We start from the raw sequence: 26,831 nt of genomic DNA, 5'->3' as shown, positions 1-26,831 counted from the left end.
ATAGGGTACATATATCAATGAGCCATTATGACCACCCGAACCCGGCACATTTATCGCGAGTGAAGTGCGCAAAGGTGTATGTGGCCCGCTTGCAATATGGTATATGTTGGACACGTCTCGCTGTTAGTTGTGTCTCCGGTGTCAGAATGTGACAATCTCTGCTATTTGCTTTTACGTCGCGCCGACACAGATAGGTCTTATGGCCACGATGGGATAGGAAAGGCCTATGAATTGGAAGGAAGCGGCCGTGGCCTTAATTAAGGTACAGCCCCGGCATTTGCCTGGTGTGAAAATGGGAAACCAGGAAAACCATCTTCAGGGCTGCCGACAGAGGGGCTCGAATCCACTATCTCCCGATTACTGGATACTTGCCGCACTTAAGCGACTGCAGCTATCGAGGTCGGTAATGTGACAATCGGGTGATCTCTTCGTTCTTAGTAGAGGCCAAATTGTGATGACATGGTGCTTTGGTGCCAGGATCTCTCTAATGGCGAAGTTTGTCCGCTGCTTTCGTGCTACTGCTGTGAGGTGCAACGATGGGTAAAAAAAAGAACTTTGTCCAGCCTAGTGTCGACAGCGGTTCATTGACGCCAGAGGCTGGCGAAGGCTGTCACACATTGTTTGGAACGACCGCAAGGCCACAGTTTAGGAAATCGCCCGGAGGTGCAACAATGATGGCCAGAGCAATGTTTCATACCACATGGTTCAAAGAACACCGCCGCAAGTGGGATTGCGGTGTCGAAGACCCAGTCGTACTCCTATTACGACCGCACTCCACCGACACCAGAATATTAGGTGCGCACAAAATCATCGACAGTAAACTGTGGATGATTAGAAGGTCACCTGGTCCGATGAATCCATACTCCTAGTTCATCACATCGGACAGCCGAGCGCCTGTACACCGATTACCGATTACCATAGCACCTGGTGGCACTGTTGTATAGAGACAGGTCGTTGGGAAACGCGTGATCGTCTGAGACCTACTATTCCGGCACATTGATCCCTAACAGCTATCCGATATATGGATGTTACTGGTGACCTAGTTCATGTATTCATGTCATTGTTACCTGCCCGTGACTGTTACTTCCAACACGACTACGTGTCATGCCATACCACTGGGATTGTGGAGGACTAGTTCGAGCGACACGGTAATGAAATTGCTTTAATTCCGTTACTTGCAAATAGCCATGATAGGAATGAAATTGATAATTTGTGGTTCGGCTATGAGAAGCGGGTTCGTGTTACATCAAAACCGTCCTGCCGTGTACGTCAACTGGAAGATATGCTGTTACGCGTGTCGTATGAGAAAAACTAGGTACTTTCCACCTCCTCAATGAATCGAAGCCTTGTGGAGAGGCCGCAGTTCTGCGGGGCAAAGGAAATTCTGCCTAGGTTGTCGTAATATAATAGCTCATCGGTATACATATATACATAAACACGTACTCACACTTGACTGTTATACCTTCGAGCATTCACTCTGACTGGGAGAGCTTTTATTAATTTACGCAGCACCTTATTAATTCTCCATTCACTGCTGATTCTGTGGTCTGGTTTAGTTCCACACCTCATATAATTAAGTAACTAAAACTGTGTCTAATCATCAACACCTTGGCTTCCTTCTGTCGAATCCATTTTTTCCCATGTAAACTATTCTCCTCCATTCACCTCACACAACCCCACCATCAAAGCCTGTTCAAACGCACAGTTTCATCCACGATGCCCATACCTTAGCCTTTCCCATTCATTGCGAATACTGCCTTATTGTACATCTTTTACTTCATGTTTAAAAAGTGTGTTCGACCAATTAGAAGGCTTTACATCCTGACCGTCAACAAGTCGACAATGAAATGAAATACTTCTATCAAATCAGATTTAGGGTATATGAAAACTTGGTTTGCATTAATTTAACAAATCTTTGTGATATGTCGTACTGAATACTTATAAGCTCAAACTGACAGCAAATCTTAAGATTGTTATATCATATGACATGTCTATGTTATTTTACCGTCACCTTTCGTTAATTAAAATCAAAAGTCTATTTTTTTCTTCTTGTCAGGTACTCCCATAAATGGTAAAGGTATTATGACCGATAGGTACAGTAGGTCACGGGGTCATTGCTATGAACAAGGATTACAGGAGCTGGCGAACATCCAGCGAGCTCCGCAGAGCTTAGAAAGAGCACAAGAGTATCGAGACGGGAGAGGTTCATAAACCTTGTATCTGCGAACACGATTTGCAGTATGTTTCACATAAACACAGACGATGTGGAATCCTTTTTATATCAAACTGAACCGATGTTCTGTTGCTACACCACGGGTTAAGATTTCTGCCAGAACACCTAAAATTTATAGCAGACTAAAGTGAGGCAGGGAAACATATTTATGGAATCTCGGATAACTCCTTGTTATTTTTTATCAGTAATAGTTCATTGTTGTCAAAAAAGATTATCAATTCACCTCACATGACTCCACCACCGAAGGCGGTTTATTCGTACAACCTAATTCATAGCGTTCATTCCTAACTTAACCTTTATCTCCTCATTCCGTATACCCTCCTGCCAGCAATCATTCCCGCTACTTTCATATCTGTTACTTCTAACTTAAGAATAAGGTAACCTGAGTCCACCCAGCTTTCACTCCAAAAAAGCAAAGTTCGTCTGAAAACAGAAAGGTGTAAAGATAATTTCGACCGGAGCTGACCTCTTTCTTTCAGGATACTGTTGATCGCAACAGCGAACCCACTGCATTAGCTTTGCTACACCTTGATTCAATCTCACTTGATATATGCTGCCATCCTGCGACAAAACACATCGTAAATAGTTGAAACTATCTACCAGTTTCAGGTTTGTATCACCAACCGGACATTCAGTCCTCTTATGATTCTTACCTTTGTTTAGGAAAGACTAATTTTCTATCACATTCATATCACCTATTTTCAAGTTCCAAAATATTAGACTGCAGGCTTTCGGCACAATCTGCCACTTTGTTTAACCCCTGTAAGTTCCTTGAAACAAGAATTAATTCTACCATCAATTCTCACCACAGCCCAACTGTCAACAGAAATGCATTCCATTGCCTTTAATCCCATAATATCCCAGTACGACGAACATTTATTCCCCCGGTACTTCTTCTAGATCTACGAAACGTAATCTTAACTGTCTATTCTTCTCGTAGCAATTTTCAATCACCAGAGAATTAGATTAAGTAAAGTGTAATCTGATACTGTAATGATAAAGAGCGGGTCCCACAAGGCACTGGTATTGGATGTTTCCACTTATGTAAATGATGGATAAAGAACTTGAGGATGGTTTTATACTGTATAGAGTAGAAAATAAATTACAGGATTGTGAGCGACTGCGAAAAGGCCTAGACAATCTAGTGAGATGACGGCAGACAATGGTATGGTGGTAAACGGGATTAAAAGTCAGGTTGTACGTTTCACTAACAAGAAAAGCACTCTCACGTTTTTATTTTTATTTTTTTGCTAGTGGCTTTACGTCGCACCGACGCAGATAGGTCTTAGGGCGACGATGGGACAGTGAAGGGCTAGGAGTGGGAAGGAAACGGCCGTGGCCTTAATTGAGGTACAGCCCCAGCATTTGCCTGGTGTGAAAATGGAAAACCACGGAAAACCATTTTCAGGGCTGCCGACAGTGGGGTTCGAACCTACTATCTCCCGAATACTGGATACTGGCCGCACTTCAGCGACTGCAGCTATCGAGCTCGGTACTCTCACTTTTAATTACTGTGCTGATGGGGTGACAGTACGCCGTGGTGATCACTGTAAGGACCTAGGTGTTAATAAGGAATGAGGAATGATCTTCATCCAGATAATCACATTAACGAGGATTTAAAGAAAGATTACAGAACTTTTCAAATGGGTATGAGGGTATTGTACCGGAAACACTGCTACAGGAAGCAAGTTCGAAGTATGAGAGGTAAACTTCGCGCGAGGTGAAGGATAGGTAAGCCCGCCGAACTCCGCTGACGAACACAGAAGTGAAGCGGCCGCCTCGGGCCGGCTTTGCACAGCGAGCATGACCATATATGGTAATGTTCCGATCCATCTGTAATAAGTCTGTTTGGAGTTTTTGCACCGCCAACGTTGAGGCTATAATAACAGCTGCAAACTATCAGATTCTTGAGCAAATCTACCAAGTCCTTTAGGTGTTACAGAGGTGGATAATATTCACGTTTCGAGATGCTTCATCGAGACCAGGTATAAAAGCAAGGCGATCTAGGCTACAGACAGACAGTAATACTACACCGTCTCTGCGATAGGGGTGACGGGTAGATCTCTACAAGTGCGGCGGACCGAAGCTACGTCTAGCCGGGGCTCAGTTTTACGGCAAGACGATACTCTGACTCTCTAGTGTTCGGTTCCAGTGGAACATAGTATTTTTCTTCAAGTGCCATATGAGGACTTGTGTTTTCTTTACGAACAGTGGCGTTCCAAAGGAACATCGAATTTTTCCAAGTGTTACAATTTCTCCAAGTGTTGTTATTTTTCCAAGCGTCTTACTGAACTTGTGTTGTCGTAGCAAACTGTGGGAACATAGAATATTAATGTCATATTTGAACTTGTGTTTTCTTCTCGTGAAGTTCCGAGAGAACATAGAATTTTTCAGTGCCACATTTAAGCTTATAGTTTCTACTTCGTAACAGTTATTCACAGACAGTGTTAAACATTCTTCAAGTGCAGTTAAACTTCAATAATTATTTATAGACGGTGCTGAACAGTCTTTGGGTGCACGTAATTTCAATAATTATTTACAGATAGTGTAGAACATTCTTCGAGTGCCATTAAACTTGTTTAATTTATAACAAACATGCTAATATGTCCTGAACTTGCACGAACTTTAAATAACTTATTAGGTTCAAAGTTGTGTTCCAATCATAAAAATGAAGAAACTAGTCAGTTAGGAATAGTTATAATACAAATCAGCGGACGTACGTCGCGAACTGGCTATTGTAAATTTGTACATAAATTTTCCAAGTATCAATTCGGCTGACATTCACGTGTGTCAGTTACTCAGTTCAATTGTTTTTTTTCAAGTGTCAATTTTGTGAACCTTTGACATGTGTCAATCAACGAGGTGTTTGAGTCAAAGATCCAAGTGTCAGTTTCATTAACATTTGACGTATCCCACTTATAATGAATCAGTGCAGTATTTAAAGCAAAAATTAATTTATTCGACAGTGATACAAGTGAGTGAATACCATATGGGGGACTTGTGTGCTCGTCACGCCTCACCTCTCAGTATTCTCGTGCGAGATCGAACCTCGCAACGTGAGCACCGGTAAATTTGAAAACTTCCAGATCTCCAGAAATTCGAGAAATTCTAGAACGTCGAGAAATTCGCATCAAGGACGGGCGTGGTCCTTGCCCAGACCGAGCCCAGTAATCATCCCGGAGTCCGGAGGTTCCAGCCTGCTACAATGCATCAATTCAACTTGCGTAAAAAGTTATATGAATTTGTTTCAAATGAACAATAAAACCAGATTTTCAATGCTTTACGTACCACCCCTTAGGAATATTCTATGTTCTTCAAGCTAGTACATGCAGCTAAGGACATTTTTCCTGGTACAGTGTTTATAGGTTGTCGTAAGAATGTAAAGGAAAGAGCGTGTAAATCTCTGGGAAGAACCCAATGAGAGTATGGTTCCAGTGTGTTGGACCCACACCAAGACTACTTCACTAGGAAAGATCAAAAGGAAAGCACCACTGTTTGTTCTTGGTGATTTCCGACAAAACAGTAGTGTCACAAAACTGTTGCAAACTTTGGGCTGGGAAGACTTGGGAGTAATGAGATGAGCTGCTCGTCTAAGTGGTATGTTCCGAGATGTCAGTGGAGAGATGGCGTGGAATGACATTAGTAGAAGTATAAGCTTGAGTGGACATTTTAAAATTAGGGAAGCCCATGATATGGAAATAAATTGGAATTGAAGAGGAAAAATTAGGGCAAGTATTCATTTAGAGGATGAGGCGTAAAATACTGGAGTAATTTATCAAGGGAAATGTTGCATAATTTACAAATTTACAAAAATTCAAAAAAACGCTATGGAATGTGTCACCCGGTTTCAGTTCTAATTCCATGTATTCTTGTTTATCTGTGACAGTGGAGTTTATTTACTATCTTTTCCACTTCCTCTAGCGTTATTTCACCAACGGCATTGTCCTCGTCCCCATGAGCTCGGTTGTTCATGACGTCACGTGAAATTTATTTTGTTAAATGCAGATGATTGATTGATTGATTGATTGATTGTTTGATTGATTGATTGATTGATTGATTGATTGATTGATTGATTGATTGATTGATAGATAGATAGATAGATAGATAGATAGATAGATAGATAGATAGATAGATAGATAGATAGATAGATAGATAGATGTTGCAATCCTTCCTGTTCCCTTGCTTATAGATACGGGCAATTACTGCTTTCGTCCAATCAGGAGGTGCCTTACTAACATTCCTGCTAATGTTACTACTCTCTGATGCCATTATTTTCATCCCTGCCTTGCCACTAAACTTCCGTATTTCAGTTCTAATTCCATGTATTCTTGTTTATTTGTGACAGTGGAGATTATTTAGTATACTTTCCACTTCCTCTAGCGTTATTTCACCAACTACTTTGTCCTCCTCCACAGGAGCTCCGTTGTTCGTGACGTCACGTGAAATTTATTTTGTTAAAGTTGAGAAGTTTTCAAAATATTCATTCCGCCCGCCCATTGGTTCGCTGGGATTTATCATAAGTTCACGTGATTTACCCGAAGCATTATTCATGTTCTTTTTGCTTCCCTCTCTTTATTACTGGCGATAAAGGTTTCCCTGTCGCTTGACCTTGCCTTTCCCATAACCGAAATCTTCCCACGACTTCTTCTTGGATTCAACAATTATTTGTTCCGCCCTGTTTCTTTCATCTACGTACAGTTCCTTGTGTGCATCAGTCCCTGTTTGGAGCCATTTGTGATAAAGCCTTCCTTTTAAGTTTACAAGTTGCCCAAACTCCATCATTCCAGCAAGATGTTCGTTTTTTTTCATATTCACACACAGTTGTTGCTAGCATTCCCATGCTGCATCTACAACGTATATCCTGAACCTGCTTACATTCAATGGAACTTTTCACTAATCAATGTCGATTACCCCTGTCTAATTTTTTCATCCTGGAGATTTTCTACCTTTATTCGTATGCAGACAGATTTCACTTTTTCTGTCGCAGGCCTAGAGATGCTTAGTTGACTAGAGATCAGATAGTGATCTTTACCATCAAAAAATACCGGAATACACGCTAATTCTTGCTAATTCTTTTATTTAAATATACATATTTAACCAAAACTTTATTCTGTATCCATCCACCTTCGACACGTGCGGATGACGTCACATCTCATAGCGTGGGAAGTCCGACTCGTTGGCTGAACGGTCAGCGTACTGGCCTTCCGTTTAGAGAGCCCTGGTTCGATTCCCGGCCGGGTCGTGGATTTTAACCTTAATTGGTTAATTCCAATGGCACGGGGCTGGGTGTATGTGTTATTTTCATCATCATTTCATCCTCATCACGACGCCCAGGTCGCCTACGGGAGTCAAATAGAAAGACCTGCACCTGGCGAGCCGAACCCGTCCTGGGGTGTCCTGGGATATCCCGGCACTAAAAGCCTTACGACATTTCATTTTTTTATAGCGTGGGAAAGAAAACAGTCATCATCCTGCCTCGTGTCGCCTCTGCGATATAAATATACGTAATCTAAGCTTCTCATTACGATTGACATGGGGCCTCATGTGCTAACTTTAAGACTCAAAATTCTTGGGACACAAAGGTCATGGGTTCAATATATAGACTACCTATGATTCAAGGCATTCTGATTTAGGATGAATGAGCTACATGTCCATGTGCCCTTCAACAGTGGTGGCCTCGTTTCAAAATGTCTCAACTTTCTGACGTGGAATCGAACCTATGTCCTACTGGATGAACCGGTCTCATCGTTGCCTTCTCAGCTAGGCAGGTCTACGGAAGTTGTAGTGTACTTAATTTATTTCAATTTAACTTTCAAATAAGTTTTTAATTGGGTTTCCTTTTAGTTCTATGAAAAATCGTTAATAAATTATTTAAATACATTTGAAAAATAAATACTGAATTTAAATCACTGATATACTTATTTCTGAGTGATACGTCAAGGACGTTACGTCGTTAATGAGGAACGGTATGCTCCATATCCCAATTTACAAATACCAGACACGCCGATATACAAGACCAATGCTTGTATTAAAGTACCATAAAGAGCTCCTATTCATGGAAGATTGATGAGCTCAGTACATATAGATCTTCTATTGGACTAGCTCCAATTCATGTCAGTAAAATAATAGTCGAGGTTATTGATTCGCTGTATAGTACCGTACAAGGTGCTTGTGACTAGCTGTCCGAAATACATCATGTGAGCTGGATATTACGTATTACAGATAAATTACTTCGCTGACTCCTCAATACCCAGCTCTAATATCACGTTCTCTTTCACTGACTTGAAGTAATTGCTCTCATACAGAAATCTTAGACGAGATGTCGACCTGGTCTTCTCTGAATTAAATTGGTAGCAACCTTAGCAACCTTAGCAAAAGAAAAGTCACCTCCCTACAGGCCATGAAGGCCCTTGGAGGAGTGGAAGGTAAAGGCTTCCACCATTGTTAACCTCGGCACGTGATGGGGTAGAGCGGTTAGCTCTACGCCCGGCCGCCTTTGCCCCCAGGAATTAACCTGGTACTCATCTTTGGTGTAGGCTGAGTAAACCTCAGGGCCAAATGCACCTCCGGAAGTGGAAATCTAGTTTCTTAAATTTTACGACTTCCTGTCGGGGATTCGAACGCACGTCCTGCCGGGCGAACCGAGCACGGCTTTACCGCCTCGGCCAGGCAGCCCCTACTAAAAACATTACCTGTGTTATTATTATTATTATTATTATTATTATTATTATTATTATTATTATTATTATTATTATTATTATTATTATTATTATTATTATTATTATTATCACTGAAAAACGAAATAGCGTGTGGCTTTTGATGCGGGGAGTGTCCGAGGACAAGTTCGGCTCGCCAGATGCAGGTCTTGCGATTTGACTCCCGTAGGCGACCTGCGTGTCGTGATGAGGTTGAAATGATGATGAAGGCGACACATACACCCAGTACCCGTGCAGCGTAATTAACAAATTATGGTTAAAATTCCTAACCCCGCCGGGAACCGAACCCGGGACCCATGTGACCAAAGGCCAGCACGCTAACCATTTAGCCATGGAGCCAGACATTATTATCACTGTAATTCATTGTATTTTAATTTCTTCGTAGGTATTATATTATTACACTCAGGAAGAAAATTGTTAATTTATATTGTGTATTATGATACGGTATATATTTTATGTACAGTAGGATAAGTAGCATAGTAATTTGTTTCAGTCTCTTTTTTCATTTATTCAATATTTTAATATTTTTATTTTATGTTACTTATGTATTTCACTGATTAAAATGGTTAAAATAAAAACCATGTCTATATATTTATCTGTCTATCTAGATAGTTCAATTATTTGAGTACATCTGCTTATAGTTGATTTTATTTACCTGCAGATTTAAGAGACTACTCAAGAACGGAACATAAACTTAATGTGTGTCCAACCACTGCCCGTTTCTCCACCGGATCGGGTATTAAGTGAGATGAAATGTCGTAGCGAGTTTCACAACTGGATGCCCTTCCTGATGTCATCCTCATCGGAGGTGTTCATGAGATGAAATGAATGACGTGACATATGAGAGTAGGAAGGGAGAGCGTGATACCCGGAGCCGGCACATAGCCTACTCCTGTCGAATATCACCAAGAGTTCTGCTCAAAGGTTAACCTTCCCAACAACAGTGTCATATGCCTGCACTCCATATGAACAGTGCAGAGGGACTTAGAATTGAATCCAGGCTTTCGGCACGCAATCTACTGATTAGAAATTCTATACCACCGCCTCTTCTACTCTACTGGCCAACATTCTGATGGTGAAGATATTTTCGACCAGCGGGATTCGAACCGGCTAACCATGGTGTCAGATTATACAGACTTGGCCAGAGCATAATCTTAGTATGGGAAAATAATAATTAATCCAGGTCTGCGGCCGAATGGTCGGCGTAGTGGCCTTTAGTTCAATGGGTCCCAGGTTCGATTCTCGGCCTGATAGAGAATTTTAACTGTGTATTGTTAATTCCCACGGTTCGAGGTCTGAGTATTTATGCTCGTCTCAATACACATCTTCATATTCACACAATACACCACACTACGAACCACCGCAGAAACACGGAATAGTGAATACATCCCTTCGCAAAGGCTTGGCGTCAGGAAGGACGTCTGGACGTAAATTTGGGCCAAATCCACGTACTTACCGACCCCAAGAAGATGGAAAAAGAGAAAAGGAATAATAATAATAATAATAATAATAATAATAATAATAATAATAATAATAATAATAATAATAATAATAATAATAATAATAATAATAATAATAATAATAATCATGGCGTGTGGCCTCCGGAGAGGCCTCGTGCAGGTCTTTTGAGTTGACTCCCATAGGCGACCTGTGCGTTGTGATGATGAAGAAGAAATGATGATGAAGACGGCACATTCACTCAGTCCCCGTGCCAGGGGAATTAACCACTTATGGTTAAAATTCCCGACCCTGCATGAAATCGAACCTGGGACCCCTGGGACCGAAGGCCAGCACGCTGACCATTTAGCCATGGAGTCGGAAAATAATAATAATAATAATAATAATAATAATAATAATAATAATAATAATAATAATAATAATAATAATAATAATACCTACTTATAGTAAATCTCAAAAATGTAGTTGAAGAATAAAATTCTATTAGGTACCGAAATACCACGTACAGTACAGACTAAGGTATGAATAAAGAACAACTGAAGAAAAGGACTATGTTGAAGATGGACTGGTAGGCAAAGAAGATGAGAAGGAAGGAAGGAAGGAAGGAAGGAAGAAACGGAAGAGATGAAAATAAGAAGGGTGATAAGGTAAAAGAGATTGCACTGGGGATCTTAAAGTCACAACGAATAGCTCAATCAATCAATCAATCAATCAATCAATCAATCAATCAATCAATCAATCAATCAATCAATCAATCAATCAATCAATCAATCAATCAATCAATCAATCAATCAATCAATCAATCAATCAATCAATCAATCAATTATCTGCATTTAGGGCTGTCACCCAAGTGGCATATTCCCTATCAATTGTTTACCTAGCATATTCTAAAACGTTTTCAAAGAACTTGTAACTTTATCGAACATTTCCCTCGATAATATATTCGAATCCCTTACTCCTCGTCCTATAAATGAAAATCTACCCCAGTTTATCCTCATGAATTCCAGCATTATCTTCATATTGTGATCTTTCATATTTTTAAAAACTCCGCTCAAACTTATTCGTCTACAAATAGCATTCCTCGGCATCTCTCCTCTGACAGCACGAAACAGAACACATAGTCGAGCAATCGCTTATTTGTTACTAACATTTCTTCGCATCGAAGGAAGGAAAGAAGGAAGAAAAGAAGATGGAAATAAGTCAAATGAACGAAAGAAGAAAACTGAAGACAGGAAATAATGAAAAGGAAGTAAAGGAAAAGGAAAGAGAAAGGTAGAAGGAAAGGTGAAGAAAAGGAAGAAAGGAAAGAAAGAAGGGAGAATAAAGAGGAAGGAAGGAAGGAAGGAAGGAAGGAAGGAAGGAAGGAAGGAAGGAAGGAAGCAAAGAACCACAGAGCGAGTTAGCTGTGAAGTACTGGTCGTATGCTTGCATGAAATGTTGGGTTGTAACATGGCTGTCAGAAGCCTTGAAAACATATTGCAGTGGTCTCCTGTTGTCGCTCAACTCCGATTGTAGGTAGCTCTTTACGTCCTCAAACTACTTCCTCTGGTCTAATAATATTTCCCTGGTCTTGTCTTATTGACACAAATCTTTAATTACCTCCTTTACCTTTCCAAAGTCCTCCCAAATAGTCCAGGCCCGGGGTCCATTTCAACACTACCAATTGCTAGAAGAGCCATAACCACCACTGACGTCAACACCACTTGCATTATATTAAGGGGACTGTCGACGTCTTGGATACATTTGATTTTTATCCTGCAATGCCATCTCACTATAGCGCACGTATATTGCTCGATAGATATCTCCCATTCTTGTATTTCACACGCACGCGCTCGTACCTCACTATCAGCATTTCACGTCCGTTCACCTCGCCGGTTGGATTGCAACTAGTCTCCTGTTGTCACACTGGGCAAAAGGCAGGGTGTTACTATATTGAAGCCAGCAGCAGCCATCTTCCCTTTCCTATTCTTCCATCGCCGAAAACCTAAGTTTGTTCGTGCGACGTTAACAAGATAGCAACCAGAAAAGGAATTCCCAGAACAGATTATCGTCAAATTGTCGTGTTTCAGATCGACAGATCCGTAAGAAAGGGAAACCTGGGTGGACTCTGCATATCAGACATCTAAATTATGACACAAAAAGTCAATTGTTTTATATATACTTTCCCGTTAGCAACCTAGTCAGTGCCTCAGTAAGCCAGAGGACCACTAATCAAATATCCTGTGCCGGAGTTTAGTTGCAGTAGGATCGCCAATTCCTTTCCTCTGCTCCTCCTACCAATAGTAACAATCCAAGAACTAACCATGCTCAATGTTTCTCAGCTGAAAAAATGAAATGGCGTATGGCATTTAGTGCCGGGAGTGTCCGAGGACAAGCTCGGCTCGTCAGATGCAGGTCTTTTTATTTGACTCCCGTAGGCGACCTGCGCGTCGTGATGAGGATGAAATGGTGATGAGACGACACATACACCCAGCCCCCGTGCCAGCGAAATTAACCAATTAACCCGACCCTGACGAGAATCGAACCCGGAACCCCTGTAACCCAAGGCCAGCATGCTAACCATTTAGCCATCGGGCCGGATGTTTCTCAGCTATTGAGATCGCATAGGGCTTGGCATTTTAATATGGTAACGCCGTTGGCAAGTTGGATGTAAATGCTATGAAAGTAACGAGTGTAATTGCTGGTACAAACTAGAAGAAGCAATGTCGCGAGAACTTTCTTAAAGGAAGAGAAAATGTAAGTAAGGAATGAGCGTGCAGGATGAAACTTTGTGCGTAAACCAGTTAAGATCGTACGATCCAGTGAGGGGAATGGAGGAGCGTTCGTTACCTGAGGGTCTAATTGACTCTGTCATCGAGGGTGAGAGAAGAGAGTGAGACATACTATACCCTACAGGGCTTAAATACCTAAAGCGAAAATGGATGACATTACTTACCTGCTTATCTGTCCATAATATAAACTGCACCAGCCTAGCTGCAACCGGCAAATGGGAGTTTCGGGTTCTATGACGAGAGTATTATTGGACAGGGCCACTACTCTACTAATTTTAACTTAAGGAATGAAGAACTCAATGATGATTCTGCTATTTAATTGACACAGCATTGACAATTGCTTAATTTCTGTTGCCTCAAACCTTTTATAATATGCTTCACTCATGGTGCAATAATAAATGCCATAAACGGCTTATATATGTGATTTACAAAAATAAAAACAAAATGACGTTACTGTAATTTACAAAGATAAAATAACGTGACGTTGCTGTGCGGAGGAGTAGGTCAGTGAACCAAACATGTATCACACTTTAGGGAACAACACCATTGGACCTACAAAATAAAAACATTATGCAAGGATCTGGGACGTTCCGCAGAAATAGATTTACTACTATTGTTCCCTCACATTTTGGGGAAGTATTTACGTGAACAGCAACACCACATGTCACGAACGACAACTAAATAAACCAAACACTGAAGCTATACATTACCCGACTACATATAAAAATTCATAGGGGTGTGAACCCATATCCACAGGGTAATCTTCATACTTACTAGATAATCTAATATCAGAATCCACTGGTACCAAGATATCATATATACAAATACACATCAATATTGACAAGTAAGTGAAAAAGAAGAGAGAAACAAAAAGAAAGAATCATTGTCACATATAACTCTCGGCCTGAAAGGAAGAATCCAATACAGCCCACGGCTTTTAAAAATGGCCGAGACATCCTGGGGTAGAATATTTAGGCCGTTGACCTAGCTGTCTAGCCAGCAAAGGTCCCCTCCCCCACATCGCACAAAAAATCGTAAACAAAGCTGACATTTACCTGGTTTCACTGCGCTTTTAGACTCGACGTTACAAGAGAGCCTTCATATCCTTCTTCTCGACCAACCTATGAGCCGTAACTTAACTTCTTATAACAAGTGAGGAACCAAATCTCATTCCACATATCTGGCTCCTTGAACTGACCACCTCGGGTCTAATTCATTTCATACAGAGTACTATACTGTAATATTTCTCATAAAATCACGACATTCTATACACATGGCATGACCTGATACCCTCTAGACCTATGGTTCGAGTCGACGTTTTGGCAGTGTGAAACGTAGTCAAAAATTTTGATGACACTGCATACAACGTGGTTTTAATGATTCAATCAAATAGGATACATGCATATAAATCATACTCAGGCAGCATGCAAACAGTACGTTACGCAGATCTATCTATCCTTCCAAATAAGAGAGAATGATAAACTAACCTAAATGATCTATACTTACAACAAAATTTGATCCGGAGACAAATACTAAGGAATATTATGATCTAATATTAAACTAAACAACCTTAAGTAACACCTGGCTCTCGTCTTCCCACCACATAATATAACTCACGTCGCTATTTCCTACATAAAAACATTTTGTACACTAAAACTTTAGTGATTTTAAAGCCATCTTAATAAATAGCCTGATGGGCTATGAGCAAGTCGTATTCTACTTGCCAAGAGGGCTCCACTACTAATATTTACATACTTAATTACTAAATTTCTGCGTAACTGTCGCTAATCCTATCACATGCTTACAAGTATGGTTCACTTATCTGACATTTGGTGACCTTCTTATCCCTCCTTCAGGGTTAGGCTGTGCCTTCTTAGCCCATCATGGTGACGATGTGGTCCTGGGTCGATCCTCTTGTTCCCAGCAACGTAGGTGGCTCCATTCTGAAGTTATCCTCCCGAAGACCAGCTTGACGACTTCGTACGTTTGGTCTTGAACTCATTACGACACTTACTGGAATGAGATGTTTTGTTAATAAACCGCACAACACCACCGTCCCTCGTACTGAATTTCATGGGTGTAAGATAAATGATTGGTATATCTTGACGTTTACATTATTGTCCTGTCAATAGACGAAATTAGGTCTTAACATGTGTATAGGCCTACTTTACAGAAATGCAAAACTAGTAGCCTTATCCACTGAACTATATTGTCACTTCAATTAGCTCAACATCACCACACATGTGTGTCCCTTAAACAAAACTTGGATAATTTTAGTTAGCGGCTTGCCGGGCTGAGTGGCTCAGACGGTTCAGGCGTTGGCCTTCTGACCCCAACTTGGCAGGTTCGATCCTGGCTCAGTCCGATGGTATTTGAAGGTACCCTACTCAAATAGTCAGCCTCGTGTCGGTAGATTTACCGGCACGTAAACGAACTCCTGCGGGAATAAAATCTCACACTTCGGCGTCTCCGAAAACCGTAAAAGAGTAGTTAGTGGGACGTAAAGCAAATAACATTATTCGTAGCGGCTCTGATCCTATTGCCGAAGATCGTCTATTGCTTCATTCGCTCTTGCCACTTCTGTGAAAAAGGCTATACATATGGCAATGTTTCTAGTTGAATGCTCGCAAATTCGCGACCGCGCCGCAAAAAATCTTAATATAGTCACGTGTTAAAATAGTTATTGAACAGACTTACAAATCACTTTGCCGATTAATAAAATTAGCGTGACCGCACTGAAGTAATTACAGTCTTTGTTCAGACAAAGGTTTATGGCGCAAAATACAGACAGACGCGCGACACGCACTAGCAGCAATCTTACCGGCGAATGAACAGCCTCCCTCCACATCTCTCATCTCTTATAGGGAGCAAAAAGCGAGTCGACGCCAGGGAAACTCCCTCCAAACACTCTTTAGTTTGGTATGCAGCCACTAAACCGTTTCCCACGTTAGTCGGATTAATACGAAGTTATTAATCTCGTTACTTATTAACGGTGTTAAACGTATTATTGGCTTCTTAAAATTCCTGAGAAAATTTTCATCATTTTATTATCCTGGTAAACCCTTAGGTAAAAGAGATATCACTCAATTCCGTGATGTGGTGAACCTGACTATTCCCGCTTTAAATATTGTTAGGGTGGTATGGTACTTCCGAAAACAATATTCTTACCTATCTTTCTCCAACCTATCTTCTGTTTCACTCATGCATGGCCACACCCTCCCTAGGGAATCACCTTCAAGGTCCCGCGTTCTATACGGCATCACGCCCTTATATTTGGCGTCATGTTGCGCAATATTTCAACTGCGTTAAATATCGCTTATTAATGAATGAACAGAATGGTTCAATACAAACTTATGGTTTGTTTCGATTTTTTGCAACTCCTAGATACAAAGCCTACAAGGAGAAGGAAACATAATTCTAGTGAGTTTATTCAGTCTCAGTGACTTGGAGGAGCTGAAAGCTGAGGAGAGATTTATAAGTGTATATTTTAATGACAAAAACTTGTTGAAATGGAATGAAATAAAAGCATTTGAAATGTACTGTTACTCATGAAATTTGAAAATATGTTATGTAGATCAAATACAAGGATTTATGTTTTGTAGTCGTTATGTCTCGGTGTAAAAGGATTTATGAATATGGTATAGCAAGCCTAACTTCACAGAGAGAAAAGGATAATTTAAAATTAAACATCCTCTCATAAATGTGTTAAAAAGGACAATAAAAATTTTATAATTTTCCTTTTTATTCCAATATTTTACAAGGCGTGTGGATGCCTAAATTTCCTAATTAAAATGATTAAATGCTTCTTAATACATATTTAATATCTCAGTGGTTTGTGATAACTGAAATATGTATCTTTTACTACTCATTGCATGTCTTTGTTAACATACATCAGTGGAGCACGAAGGAATTATATTATAAATTATCAGAAGGTTAAATGGCATCAAAACTTCTTCTCGTCAGGGACCTGTACGAGAATACACAAGGGGAAAGTGTAATGTCATATCGTTCTGTCTTCAAAATGTCCATTATCGCTAATGTGAACCAATCAGCTTCGAGCGAGTCCTTTACAATACACATTTAGTAGTTAATCTTTCAACACGACGAACCAAATAAACGAAACTAGCGCTGGCTACAAAACAACAGGTTTGACACGTGACACTACCGTCTCAAGCTGCGATCAATAAATATGACCCTGGTGACTTTATCACTTATTCACAGTAATACTCCTTAATATTTTTGCATATCATTTCAACATGATTATCACACTGATTTCTAAGCAAGGTGTTCAAATATCACATAATGATATGCTTCATTTATCAAGCGATCCTTTCCTCTCGTGGCACGTTGAGCGTTCTCTGTCAAAGAGTATAAAATCACAGATATAACACATGCGTATTTACTTTGATAACATTGTCAACTGTTATGTTATTAATTAATTATGACAGCACTGGTTTAACACTGATTCTCTGAATATTTTCCACACTCGTAAGATCTCAGAATGAAATAAATCTCATCATACGGCGTTAATTAATCATGGGAAATTATGCTTTATTAAAAATAATATGAAATGACCATTGTAAAGTGTCTTCAAAGTTTAAATATCAATTGCCAAAATATATTTACAAATACTTAATCAATTTAAACCAGTTCATACAAATCTGTTCTAAACAGTTCAAGAAAGGGATAATTAAACATTTAACATAGTTCTTAACAGTTAGTTTCGTTTACGCTAAACGTTCTATAATGAATAACTATCATATTGCTAAATACCTTGTCGTCAACCGAGATAAAATAAAACTAATTCATATAATTCGTGTTTAAATTGTGTTTTGAATTGCAATAAAAGACTACGATGCGATTTCTACAAGGTTAACAAGTAGGCCTAATACAAGATTTGGTTGACTTAGATATTGGACGATCTGTTCATGCCTGTACTTATGGTGGTTCTCATGACTTACGTTTCATCTTATATGTCCTGGATCATTTACTATTCGAAGTATTGTCCATTCACTCTTCCTTCATGGGGTTTTGGAATTCCGTCCTGGCGTTGAAATGTGATGTGTATTGATTTGATGCCATCTGCTTGACATCCATGATTATTACGGGTGATAAAACAGGTAGATGTCTCGTAGAACTCTTGTAGATAAGAAATGTGCACGTTTTTACTCAACATAAATGCTTTCTCGGCGAAATAAGTTCGTGAACTGGAACTTAACTTTGGAATAAACAAGAATCACACTCGTGTTGTCTTCATTGCTGCACAGTGAATTGAATAAAAGTACTGTAGGGTGAACTCAGTCACGTGCTGTGTATCAGCGTTAATGAGTCGCACATTACAAAATTAAAATATGACACTGCTATAAAACTTATAACAAGGACATTTACACTGTTCTGAACTAATATTCTGCCTTGACAGTACGCTCTACTTACAACAAAATAACTCGCATTTTCAGTGTCCAATAAGTGTATTAAAATTGTCACAACACGTACGTCTCTAAACCATATTTCAACAGCGTGCGCGATCTTCACTTTAATATTATCTTCCAGAACAGCACGAAATCTTGCATAATATGAGAACGAGACTCTTAATGTATGCCCGATATATATCTTCCTCGTGGTCCAAAAATATGATGAGGAAATACACTGACTGACAGAGCAAATGCAACACCAAGGAGGAGTGGTTCGAAAGGGATGAAAGTTGGGGAAAAAACAGAGTCGGCACGGAAGAATAATTGATGTTTATTTCAAACCGATATGCAGGTTACACAATGCGCACGGCATCGACTCAGTAGGATGTAGGACCACCGCGAGCGGCGATGCACGCAGAAACACGTCGAGGTACAGAGTCAATAAGAGTGCGGATGGTGTCCTGAGGGATGGTTCTCCATTCTCTGTCAACCATTTGCCACAGTTGGTCGTCCGTACGAGGCTGGGGCAGAGTTTGCAAACGGCGTCCAATGAGATCCCACACGTGTTCGATTGGTGAGAGATCCGGAGAGTACGCTGGCCACGGAAGCATCTGTACACCTCGTAGAGCCTGTTGGGAGATGCGAGCAGTGTGTGGGCGGGCATTATCCTGCTGAAACAGAGCATTGGGCAGCCCCTGAAGGTACGGGAGTGCCACCGGCCGCAGCACATGCTGCACGTAGCGGTGGGCATCTAACGTGCCTTGAATACGCACTAGAGGTGACGTGGAATCATACGCAATAGCGCCCCAAACCATGATGCCGCGTTGTCTAGCGGTAGGGCGCTCCACAGTTACTGCCGGATTTGACCTTTCTCCACGCCGACGCCACACTCGTCTGCGGTGACTATCACTGACAGAACAGAAGCGTGACTCATCGGAGAACACGACGTTCCGCCATTCCCTCATCCAAGTCGCTCTAGCCCGGCACCATGCCAGGCGTGCACGTCTATGCTGTGGAGTCAATGGTAGTCTTCTGAGCGGACGCCGGGAGTGCAGGCCTCCTTCAACCAATCGACGGGAAATTGTTCTGGTCGATATTGGAACAGCCAGGGTGTCTTGCACATGCTGAAGAATGGCGGTTGACGTGGCGTGCGGGGCTGCCACCGCTTGGCGGCGGATGCGCCGATCCTCGCGTGCTGACGTCACTCGGGCTGCGCCTGGACCCCTCGCACGTGCCACATGTCCCTGCGCCAACCATCTTCGCCACAGGCGCTGCACCGTGGACACATCCCTATGGGTATCGGCTGCGATTTGACGAAGCGACCAACCTGCCCTTCTCAGCCCGATCACCATACCCCTCGTAAAGTCGTCTGTCTGCTGGAAATGCCTCCGTTGACGGCGGCCTGGCATTCTTAGCTATACACGTGTCCTGTGGCACACGACAACACGTTCTACAATGACTGTCGGCTGAGAAATCACGGTACGAAGTGGGCCAATCGCCAACGCCGTGTCCCATTTATCGTTCGCTACGTGCGTAGCACAGCGGCGCATTTCACATCATGAGCATACCTCAGTGACGTCAGTCTACCCTGCAATTGGCATAAAGTTCTGACCACTCCTTCTTGGTGTTGCATTTGCTCTGTCAGTCAGTGTATATTTGACTTCAACATTGGTTCTGATATTGTTTGAAATAATATAATCTAGAAATAGCACACTCTCGAAACACGTTTTGTGTAAACGTCGTCATGGAAGACAGTCAATTAAGGGCACAGTACAATATTATGTCAAGCGGAGAGCACTTTACGGAGTGAATGTATAAAATCCTAGGAATCGTCATACCTTGGTAATCTGATGTCGCATCGGGATTAGAACATCCGATTCCAAGCTGTGTATCTACCCTTTCTTATCATAAAACCGACAAACCCTCGACTACGAAAGTGGGTGCAATGATACAGTCTACCTCAATCTTTAATGTTTCAAAAAGACCTACAGTATGATTTACATTATCAGAAGACAATGCACCAGTGTTTCATAATATGAAATGGTTCTCACCGTTATACTTTTACTTATAACGTAGCAGTTGTTTTCTTCGTCGTCAGGAGGTTAACTATGTGCCACTGATTACACAGAAGTAATTCACTATATTTGTGTGATTAATATTCAGCGTCTTGTATAGAAGACAGTGTTTCGAGTGCATAAAATTTTGGGTTCTTGTAAACGATATCACATTATTTTTTACAAAGGAGAAGAATTGAATTAATTCATTCCATACGCTCTTATAAGCACTGACTAGAATTTCGACTACTTTTCAATAAGCCTGCTTTATATTCTCTCATAATGTCCAAGTAGTATAAGTGGATGGTTCTAGCACCTCCACCTCCACCGGCCCTCCGCAGAGGCCTCCTCCACAAGCTCTCGGGAGAGGCCTCTTCCACACGCTGGCTAAGAGCGCGACCCTAACCTCACATCCGTCATCTTGGAGGGGCTTAACCTAACTTTTTACCCGTAAGCGAGCTAGCCTAACCTCATGGACGGGCCTAACCTTACTTTTACAGCTGGATGCCCTTCCTGACGCGAGCCTAACCTCACATCCGCTATCTCAGAGGGGCTTAACCTAACTTTTGATGTACAAGACAGCAAGCCTAACCTCATAGAAGAGCCTAACCTCAGTGTTACGGCCGGATGCCCTTCCCGACGCCAATTACACATGATGGCGGCTATACATGGCTCCTTATAAGACACATTAAGGTTGCTTGCGCAAGATGGTGGCTGCAAGATGGCTACTATACATAGGCTCTTATGAGACGCCCTGGGGATGCTTGCGAAAAATTGCGGACACAAGATGGCGGCTATAAACGGCTCCTTATGAAACGCCTTAACGGTCCCTGCGCAAGATGGCTGCTTCTCTTATCAAGAAAGCTAGCTTAGAGGCTAACGTGCCGTGCTAGAAACAACGGTTCGATTTATTAAATTTGGGGTTAAATGCAAAATGTTATATATGTCGAAAACTATGCGTCGTAGAGCAAAACGGACAAAATGTTTCTGCCTAATACGTAGGTTAGCCATATCAGGAACATGATAGCATAAAAAAGTAGTCTAATGATGAGATCAACGGTTCGGTTCCTACTTAGGCCCATTGCCATTTGGTCTGTTTTAGCTTGTTATGTTGTTTCGCGAAGCAAGTATCCGTAACTTGATTAGGTCTTGCTATGGTAGAGAGTATAACGTGCGTGCTAGAAACAGTGGTTCGATTTATTAAATTTGGGGCTTAAATGCAAAATGTTAAATATCGCGTAAACGGTGCGTCGTAGAGCAAAACGGACAAACTTTTTCTGCCGAATACGTAGGTTCGCTATATGGAAAACATCATAGCATAAGAAAAAGTAGTTTAATGATGAGATCAACGGTATATTCCTACTTAGGCCCTTTAGCGTTGGCGGCTATCTAATTCTACAAAATGGCGGCTATACATAGCTTCTTATGAGACTGCTTAAGGGCGCTTGCACAAGATGACTGCTATACAAGGGCTCTTATGAGACACCGTAGGGATGCTTGCGCAAGATGGCAGCGATATGATAGCGGCTATACACAGCTCCTTATGAGACGGCCTAGGGGTGTTCGCACAAGATGGCGCCTGCTCTTATGCAGAAATCTAGCTTAGAGGCTACTGCGTAATATGGCGGCTCCTGTTATGCATGCGGTGGAAATTGAAATTTGAAATTCCACGTGCTCTTGTTTGGAAAACACCCTACGTTCTTTCTGACAGCGAGTACAGTGTTCGATTCTAGTCTTGTTATGTTTCAATCACTTCTTTTGTAATCTGATCTTCTTAGAACAAAGATATCCCCTGACATGTTCTGAACACATGTTGTATCGAGTGCAGTGTTCGATTCTAGTCTAAATCACTTATTTAGTGATCTGAATACATCAAACAATGTTCTGAACGCATGTTGAAGTTAACGACATCGAGTAGAGCGTTTGATTCTAGTCTTGTTATGTTTCAATCACTTCTTTTGTGATCTGCTTGTCTAAACACGCATAATGATGGTATCGCTGCACACTCTTGCCTTCGCGATGCAGGTTTAAACTTGTTCGATAGAGATATAAAGCTATGCCTTAACATAGGAGGAGGCCTTAACAGCCTATGTATAGCAGGTATTGTTTAAAGATGGACGCTGACAGCTGTCAAAAAAGCACGTAGAATTTTTTAAATTACACGCCACCACATTTCAATTTTATAAGGTTTAGTGCTGTAAAGATAGCAGCATGATGCCCTGTTGATTAGAGATGAGAGCTATCAGAAAAGCATGTAGAATTTCTTAAATTACCCTCCACCACGATGAGGTTTAGTGCCGTAAAGATAGCAGCACGATGCGTTGTTGTTTAAAGATGGCAGCTGAGAGCTGACAAAACCACGTAGATACTTTTCAAATTGCCTGCCAGCACGGTGCTCTGTTAATTAAAGAAAGCAGCTAAAAAAATTACACGTTGACATTATCGCCACCACATTTCAAAGGTAGTAGCTAAAGATGGCAGCACGATGCTTTGTTGTTTAAAGATCGCGGCTGACAGCTGACAAAACCACGTAGTTTTTTTTCAAATTGCCTGCCAGCACATTTCAAAGGTAGTAGCTAAAGATAGCAGCATGATGCTGTGTTGATTAAAGGCGGCCGCTGTCAAAAAAGCACGTGGAATTTTACAAATTACCCGGTACCATATACCTAAGGTAGTAGGTAAAGATGGCAGCACGTTGCTCTGTAAAAATAAAGAAAGCAGCTGTCAAAAAATCATGTAGACATTGCCGCCACCATATTTCAAAGGTAGTAGCTAAAGATGACAGCACGATGCTTTGTTGATTAAAGATGGCCGCTGTCAGAAAGAACGTAGGGTGTTTTCGAAACAAGAGCACGTGGAATTTCAAATTTCAATTTCCACCGCATGCATAACAGGAGCCGCCATATTGCGCAGTAGCCTCTAAGCTAGCTTTCTTCATAAGAGCAGCCGCCATTTTGTGCGAGCACCCGTAGGCCGTCTCATAAGGAGCTGTGTATAGCCGCCATATTGTCGCTGCCATCTTGCGCAAGCATCCCTAGGGGTCTCATAAGAGCCTATGTATAGCAGTCATCTTGTGCAAGCGCCCTTAAGTAGTCTCATAAGAAGCTATGTATAGCCACCATTTTGTAGAATTACATAGCCGCCATCTTGCGCAAGCATCCCTAGGGCGTCTCATAAGAGCAGCAGCCATAAACAAACTTAAGCCGTCTCATAAGAAGCAATGTATAGCCGCCATCTTGTAGAATTAGATAGCCGCCAATGCTAAAGGGCCTAAGTAGGAACCGAACCGCTGATCTCATCATTAAACGAATTTTTCTGATGCTATCATGTACCGGATACAGCGAACCTACGTATTTTGCAGAAAAATTTTGTCCGTTTAGCTCTACGACGCACCGTTTTCGCGATATTTAACATTTTGCATTTAAGCCCCAAATTTAATAAATCGAACCGTTGTTTCTAGCACGGCATGTTATACTCTCTACTATAGCAAGACCTAATCAAATTACCGAAACTTGCTTCAAGACACAACATAACAAGTTAAAACAGACCAAATGCCAATGGACCTAAGTAGGAACCGAACCGTTGATCTCATCATTAGACTACTTTTTTATGCTATCGTGTTCCTGATACAGCGAACCTACGTATTAGGCAGAAACATTTTGTCCGTTTTGCTCTACGACCCATCGTTTTCGAGATATTTAACATTTTGCATTTAAGCCCCAAATTTAATAAATCGAACCGTTGTTTCTAGCACGGCACGTTAGCCTCTAAGCTAGGTTTCTTGATAGGAGCAGCAGCCATCTTGCGCAAGCACCGTTAAGGCGTCTCATAAGGAGCCGTTTATAGCCGCCATCTTGTGTCCGCCATCTTGCGCAAGCATCGCTAGGGTGTCTCATACGAGCCTTTGTCTAGCAGCCATCATGCAGCCACCATCTTGCGCAAGCACCCTTAAGGCGTCTCATGAGGAACCATGTATAGTCGCCATCTTGTGTAATTGGCGTCGGTAAGGGCATCTGGGCGTAAAACTGAGGTTAGGCTCCTCCATGGTGTTAGGCTAGCTCTCTTACGGATAAAAAGTTAGGTTAAGCCCCTTCAAGATGGCGGATGTGAGGTTAGGGTCGCGCTCTTAGCCAGCGTGTGGCGGAGTAGGAGGTGGAGGAGACCTTTGCGGAGGGCCGATGGAGGTGGAGGCGCTAGAACCATCCACTTATACTACTTGTCCAACACCATACCTTCGTGTTTTTTAACTCCGAACTTTAAGTGACAATTAACTTGTTGCTATTTTTAGCTTGTTCTTCTTCTCTATTTCAGAATGTCTTGATGAACCTCTTTTCAATTATTTACTAAGGTCTTCTTAATGGAGCTAAAGTAAATTTCCGTAGTATAAAGTTAACTCAGTAATTATTGGATACTTACCAGTAGAAGGGTGTATAGTTAAATTTATAAGCAGTAAGGATACATATCAATAGCAAGGTGCAATGTGCCAAATTTTTTAACATTAACTTGTAGCGAAAAAATTGTCTCTGATAAACGATATAATGGAATTTTTTAAAAGGAAAAAATTACATTTTTGTCGATCTTAAACGAGAGATTGATGATACATTTAAAATTAATCACACTGTAAACATTGCTTCTTTTGATAGAAGCGAAGTACTGCAAACCTTTCGTATGTGCTACGTGTCAGGCCTGCAAATAATATTCTTTATGCCTTCCTTGGTCAAATCGGGGATCATAACCTTCAAATGATTCTTTTGTTTTTCGAATGCCATAGAACATACTGAAGAGCTAACTTCCAGCACTGCTCATCGTATGTCTTTCACATGTTTCTTTTTTTTATTTCAGAACGTCCATCTTGTGCCCAGTCTCAACCACAGTTCACGTGGACATATGTTAGTAAGGTACGGGTGATGGTGACAGCTTTGAAAATATTCCTCGCTTTGGTATTTATAATCTTATCTGCCACAGTCTGAATGTCAAAGAAATTTGCACGACTCAGAGGAGCTGCTTTGAACGGTATTACTACCATAGTTTCTTCCATTATTTTATGGAGATAACTAGGAGCATAAGCTATTGTGACTGCTCTCCTTTTCTATATAAGAGCGAACTAACAAGGATCTGTTGGTCATTAATTTCAAATAACACATTTGACACCAGAAGAAGAAAGAGAAACTCCAATCAAAGCAAATAAATAGCATAATTTTCTTTTCAGATGTAAGAGCTTGGGGACCTATCACCATTCATTTGGAGGTCTTAAGTACCTTCCACAATCTTCTTTGAACTTAGCCGTGATGATATGTAATGTCCGCTGATATTCTGAACCTTTTCAGGCGAAAAATCTAATTTTTCAATTTCCTTTATTTTAACTTTAAGGGAAAGTAAAATGTTATAGATATCATATTGCCGCAACAAAAACAGTTTATGTAAAAGGGCTGTAATTGAACTGATAATAATTGCTTCATTTTCAGAGCCGAAGGAACAAGTGTCTCCTCACCTGACCGAGAAGAGTCCAAGTACAATCATAGTCCGGCGAGGAGAGGACATAGCGGTTCCCTGCGTGGCACAAGGTTACCCACCCCCTAAGTATTGGTGAGTACATTCACAAAAATCAACATTTCTTAACCTTTAGTGAATAATATCCTTTTAATAAATGTAAAACTTCATTTTCGTGTTGAACTAGCTAAGTTACGAGGAAGCAATATCTAAATCACAACATCCAGATCTACGTAGTACAATGAATACATACAAGGAGAAGAACCCCTTCCAATTCACTGTAAGCTGTTCGGGTAAGCAGCATGTTCCGAGCTGTCAGCGGAGAGTAACGTGGAATGACATCAATAATCGAATAAGCTTGAATTGAGTTTTTAAACGTAGGTAAGATCATAATATGAAAGTAGAGAGGACAAACTGGAGCAAAGATTCGTTCATAGGAAAAGGAATTAATGATTAACCGATGGAGATGTTTGATAAATTTCCAAGGTTCTTTTAAATCATTTAAGGAAAGGCTAGGTAAACAAATGTTAGGTGATCTGTCACCTGGGCGTCAGCCTTAAATGCATATCATTGATTGATTGATTGATTGATTGATTGATTGGTTGATTGACTGATTGATTGATTGATTGATTGATTGATTGATTGATTGATTGATTGATTGATTGATTGATTGAAATAATTTTATTGGCTTTACTTCT

General features: G+C 41.0%; 1 protein-coding gene across 1 annotated transcript in view; it reads left to right on the top strand.

Moving 5' to 3' along the window:
- Window positions 1-26,831, top strand: part of LOC136863512 (cell adhesion molecule Dscam1) — a 938,330-nt gene that overhangs the window by 25,626 nt on the left and 885,873 nt on the right. Inside the window, exon 3 of the mRNA XM_068225977.1 lies at window positions 26,109-26,229. Within this exon, the coding sequence (XP_068082078.1) occupies window positions 26,109-26,229 (121 nt within the window). The remainder of the gene's footprint in view (window positions 1-26,108; window positions 26,230-26,831) is intronic.

This window comes from Anabrus simplex, chromosome 2 (genome assembly GCF_040414725.1).
Source record: "Anabrus simplex isolate iqAnaSimp1 chromosome 2, ASM4041472v1, whole genome shotgun sequence".
Lineage (NCBI taxonomy): Eukaryota > Metazoa > Arthropoda > Insecta > Orthoptera > Tettigoniidae > Anabrus > Anabrus simplex.
Note: the sequence above shows the minus strand (reverse complement) of the source record. Positions and strands in the feature narration are given on the sequence as shown.